This window comes from Triticum dicoccoides, chromosome 7A (assembly GCF_002162155.2).
Source record: "Triticum dicoccoides isolate Atlit2015 ecotype Zavitan chromosome 7A, WEW_v2.0, whole genome shotgun sequence".
Lineage (NCBI taxonomy): Eukaryota > Viridiplantae > Streptophyta > Magnoliopsida > Poales > Poaceae > Triticum > Triticum dicoccoides.
This window is the reverse complement of record NC_041392.1, coordinates 666,964,012-666,968,685: the sequence shown is the minus strand read 5'-3', so window position 1 is coordinate 666,968,685 and position 4,674 is coordinate 666,964,012. Positions and strand designations below refer to the sequence as shown.

The window sequence follows — 4,674 nt, the reverse complement described above, 5'->3', positions numbered from 1 at the left end:
CTAAGCATCCTTGTTGAATTTCACGAACTCATCATGATCAACGATATCCGGCAACGAGTCCCACGCCGGTTCTCTCCCCTCGACCGTCGTCTCCGCTGGCTTGTCAAGTATTCTCATGAGTTGGTCCATTGAGATGCTGAAATTATCCTCAGGCCCGTCCTCATCTTGCTGCTGCTGGTACTGACCAAGAACGTTGGCTGGCCCCATGGAGTTCTGCCCCTTCTCGCCATCGTCGTAGTGAAGAGGACCCACCGACGACATTATGTCATCCATGAAGTATTGGCCATCGTCGTCGTCGCCGTAATCAAGAAGGGGCGGGGGCGAAGGCAGCAGCTCCGACGCCTGTGGCCGTGGCGGCTCAACGTGTTCTTGCCGGAGACCACGGACACTCCCCGGCGGCATCAGCGCGGCGGCGGCGGCGAAATAGTCTGCCGGGACAGGTTTCTTGTTCCTCGCCGTCAGGCCGTCCTCCCCGTAGACTTCCCTCCGGCCCTCTTTGGTGGCGCGCGGTGTGACGTAGAGCTTGTGGAGCGCGGGCACGCCCCTCCTGCCGTCGCCCCTGTCCCTGTCGCTGGTGAACTCCTGCATGAGCCACGGCGTCTTGCGCTTCATCGGGACGCAGTAGAACCCGAAGCAGTTCTTGCGCCCGCCCTCTTCGCGAAGCTCCTCCTTGCTCTGCTCCACCCGCCAGAACCCGCCGGTCCGGACGCTGCGGTCGGCGCGCTTGTTCTCTGTCGCGCTGCACGGGCTCTGGAACTTGCTCTCGCCGAGGAACCACCACGTGTACTTGCCCTCGCGGGCGCTGGCCGGCGGGTGCAGCCGCTGCAGCGCGTAGGGGTCGTTGTCGTACATGTCGGCGTGGAGGATGAACCCCCGCGCGTCGGGCATCTTGTCGTCGCCGGCGATCCACCGGTTGAGGAACCCCATCCTGTCCGCTTTGGTCGGGTTGAAGTAGACGCCGGGAGGCAGCAGCGGCGGCTGCTGGAGCTCGTTCAACCCGCCGGGACCGGGCGGAGGCGCCATGGACATGGAGCTGCTGGCTCCGGCTCCGGCTCCAGCGTCGGCGGTGGCGCAAGTTGATCTCTTGACTGCTTTTCTCGCTTTCGTGACGGCCATGGTTTCCTAGCAAGTTGTGTTTGAGGAGGGATTGGATTGATCGGTGGGGTGGGGATTATATGGTGTGCAGACGACGCGCTTCCGTCTGAAATCGGATTCGCCTCATCGTCCCAAGCTCTAGTCGGACATGGATTTCCATGTTTAGTTTTTTAGCAGATCAGTCGATGCGCTTCCCGCGCGATTCTTTTTTCCCGCCTTTTCCGGAAACTCGCGCCCCCTCTTCGCCTCATTGGGCCTGGCCCAACAACCGTCCCATATACTACGCTTATTCATTCGAGTTACTTTTTTTTCTGTTTCTTTTTCCAGTGCCTTCCCAATTTCCTATTGTTTCAATTTGATTGTTTCTGATAGTTGTAACCAGATTCTCCCATTTATAATTTTGAATGGCATTGCCAGGAATTATCAAGACTTCAAGAGCACTGCCACCGAAATACTCCCTACGGTCATTTTTAGTCTACATATAAATTTTGTCCAAAGTCAAACTATCTCTACTTTGACCAAACTTATCAAAAATAGTATCAAAAATCACAATGCCAAATCAATATTGTTAGATTCATTATCAAATGTAGTTTCATAGTACATATATTTGATCTTGTGGATGTTGATATTTTTTAATAAAAAATTGGTCAAAGTTTGTAATGTTTAATTTGGCACAAATTTAGTACGCAGAGTAAAAATGACCGAAGGGAGTACAAACCATCCCTATTAGCTGGAAGAAAATCAAGAGCATCGCCGTCGACATGCATCACATGACTATATCAAGCGAACTTTTTTTATCCGTATATAAGCTTAAATAGCACCCAAGTTTTCATTAAAGATCATAAACTAACCATGCAAATGATAGCACTTAGAATTTATATTTACCCATATCAATGGCATAATTAATTGGCAAGCAATAATAATATATCTCCAATGCCAATAAAATTCAAAACAATCATGATATAACAAAATAAAATGGTTTCTCGCTAGCCTTTTCTGAGACCGTAAAATACAAATGCAAAGCACCCCTAAAGTTCAAGCAGTCACTAAACATTAAAATTCAAGGTAGGAGAGATCCAATCATGATGCATACAACATTAACTGTACTATATGCATAAGAATGACAATAGCGCTCTCAGGATTGGTGCTTAAAATGAGAAGGTGATGACTCAACAATAAAAGTAAATAACATAAAAGTGAAGACATAGACCCTTTGCAGAGGGAATCAGAGATTTGGAGAGGTGCCAAAACTCAAAGCTTAAATCAGATATGAATACAATTTTGAGAGCTGTGTCTTTCCTATCAACATCACGACCGAGGATTTTTTTAATATCTTTCGTGCTAAACACATTATCGGCGGTTTCCAAGCGGAAAGGTAAAGTTTACTCCCACTCAACCATGCAATCACAAGCCATGGCTAGCCGAATCCACTGGTCCCCTCCAAACAATCAACTTTCTAGGGGTGTTGTTTTATTATATTTTTCTTTATTTTTGATAATACGACCGACCATCCCAATTACCAGCCTCCCTCATGTAATGACAAATGAACAAACACCCATCACGAGAATAACCCGCTTAGCATGGAAGATACTTACCGCCCGTGTCGCTCCATGAGCGATACAAACACACAAAACAAATGCTTATTTGAATGTTTAGAGGTGGCACATGCAAATTTACTTAGAACAACAGGGTAATACCACATATAGGTCGATATAGTGGACTCATCTGAAACAACTTTGGTTTAAGGATTTTGGACGCACAAGAAATATTGCCGCTTAGTACAGGCGAAGGCTAACAAATAGAATGAGAAGAGACCAACTAGGGAGCGCTAACGGTCATAATCATGCATTGCGAATAATTAATATTAAACACTAGCATGAGTGGATATAAACACTCTGAACGTAAATATCATGAAAGCTGCATTGATCTTGAATCAACTACATGTGTTCAAATGTGCCAAGTCAAGCCACTTGAATCATTTAGAGGAGGATATCATTCTAAAATACTACATCATAACCATTTTAATGCATGTTGACGCTCAACATAAATCATCATCCACTCCTAGCTACTTAAGAATGGCATGAGCTGTTGGGGAACGTAGTAATTTCAAAATTTTCCTATGCACACGCAAGATCATGGTGATGCATAGCAACGAGGGGAGAGTGTGTCCATGTACCCTCGTAGACCGAAAGCGGAAGCGTTAGCACAACACGGTTGATGTAGTCGTACGTCTTCACGATCCAACCGATCAAGTACCGAACGCACTACACCTCCGAGTTCTGCACACATTTAACTCGATGACGTCCCTCGAACTCCGATCCAGCCGAGCTTTGAGGGAGAGTTCCGTCAGCACGACGTCATGGTGACGATGTTGATGTTCTACCGTCGCAGGCCTTCGCCTAAGCACCGCTACGATATTATCGAGGTGGACTATGGTGGAAAGGGGCACCGCACAGGGCTAAAAGATCCAAAAGATCAATTGTTGTGTCTATGGGGTGCCCCTCTCCTCCGTATATAAAGGGGGAGGAGAGGGCCGGCCAAGGGGAGGAGGCGCGCCCAAGGGGGGAGTCCTACTCCCACCGGGAGTAGGACTCCTCCTTTTCCTATTTGGAGAGGGAGAGGGGAGGAAGAGGAAGGAGGGAGGAAGGAAAGGGGGGCCCGACCCCCTCCCTATTCGGATTGGGCTTGGGGGGGGGCCCTCCCTTGCTCCTTTCCCCTCCTTTCCACTAAAGCCCATTAAGGCCCATATACCTCCCGGGGGGTTCCGATAACCTCCCGGTGCTCCGGTATTATCCCAATCTCACCCGGAACCATCCCGGTATCCAAATATATATAGTCGTCCAATATATCGATCTTTACGTCTCGACCATTTCGAGACTCCTCGTCATGTCCGTGATCACATCCGGGACTCTGAACTACCTTCGGTACATCAAAACACATAAACTCATAATATAACCGTCATCAAACTTTAAGCGTGCGGACCCTACGGGTTCGAGAACTATGTAGACATGACCGAGACACGTCCCCGGTAAATAACCAATAGCGGAACCTAGATGCTCATATTGGCTCCCACATATTCTACGAAGATCTTTATCGGTCAAACCGCATAACAACATACGTTGTTCCATTTGTCATCGGTATGTTACTTGCCCGAGATTCGATCGTCGGTATCTCAATACCTAGTTCAATCTCGTTACCGGCAAGTCTCTTTACTCGTTCCATAATACATCATCCCGCAACTAACTCATTAGTTACAATTCTTGCAAGTCTTATAGTGATGTGCATTACCGAGTGGGCCTAGAGATACCTCTCCGACAATCGGAGTGACAAATCCTAATCTCGAAATACGCCAACTCAACAAGTACCTTCGAAGACACCTGTAGAGCACCTTTATAATCACCCAGATACGTTGTGACATTTGGTAGCACACAAAGTGTTCCTCCGGTAAACGGGAGTTGCATAATCTCATAGTCATAGGAACATGTATAAGTCATGAAGAAAACAATAGCAACATACTAAACGATCAAGTGCTAAGCTAACGGTATGGGTCAAGTCAATCACATCATTCTCTAATGATGT

At 47.5% G+C, this 4,674-nt stretch overlaps 1 protein-coding gene across 1 annotated transcript; it reads right to left on the bottom strand.

Moving 5' to 3' along the window:
* On the bottom strand, window positions 1-1,116 carry LOC119333838. Its single transcript, XM_037606592.1, has one exon. The coding sequence runs from the start codon at window positions 1,114-1,116 to the stop codon at window positions 1-3; it is 1,116 nt and encodes a 371-aa protein (XP_037462489.1).
* Window positions 1,117-4,674: the final 3,558 nt, after the last annotated feature.

Bases quoted from the DNA above. Each gene is read 5' to 3' on its own strand.
- LOC119333838 (XM_037606592.1), bottom strand. From the start codon at position 1,116: ATGGCCGTCACGAAAGCGAGAAAAGCAGTCAAGAGATCAACTTGCGCC.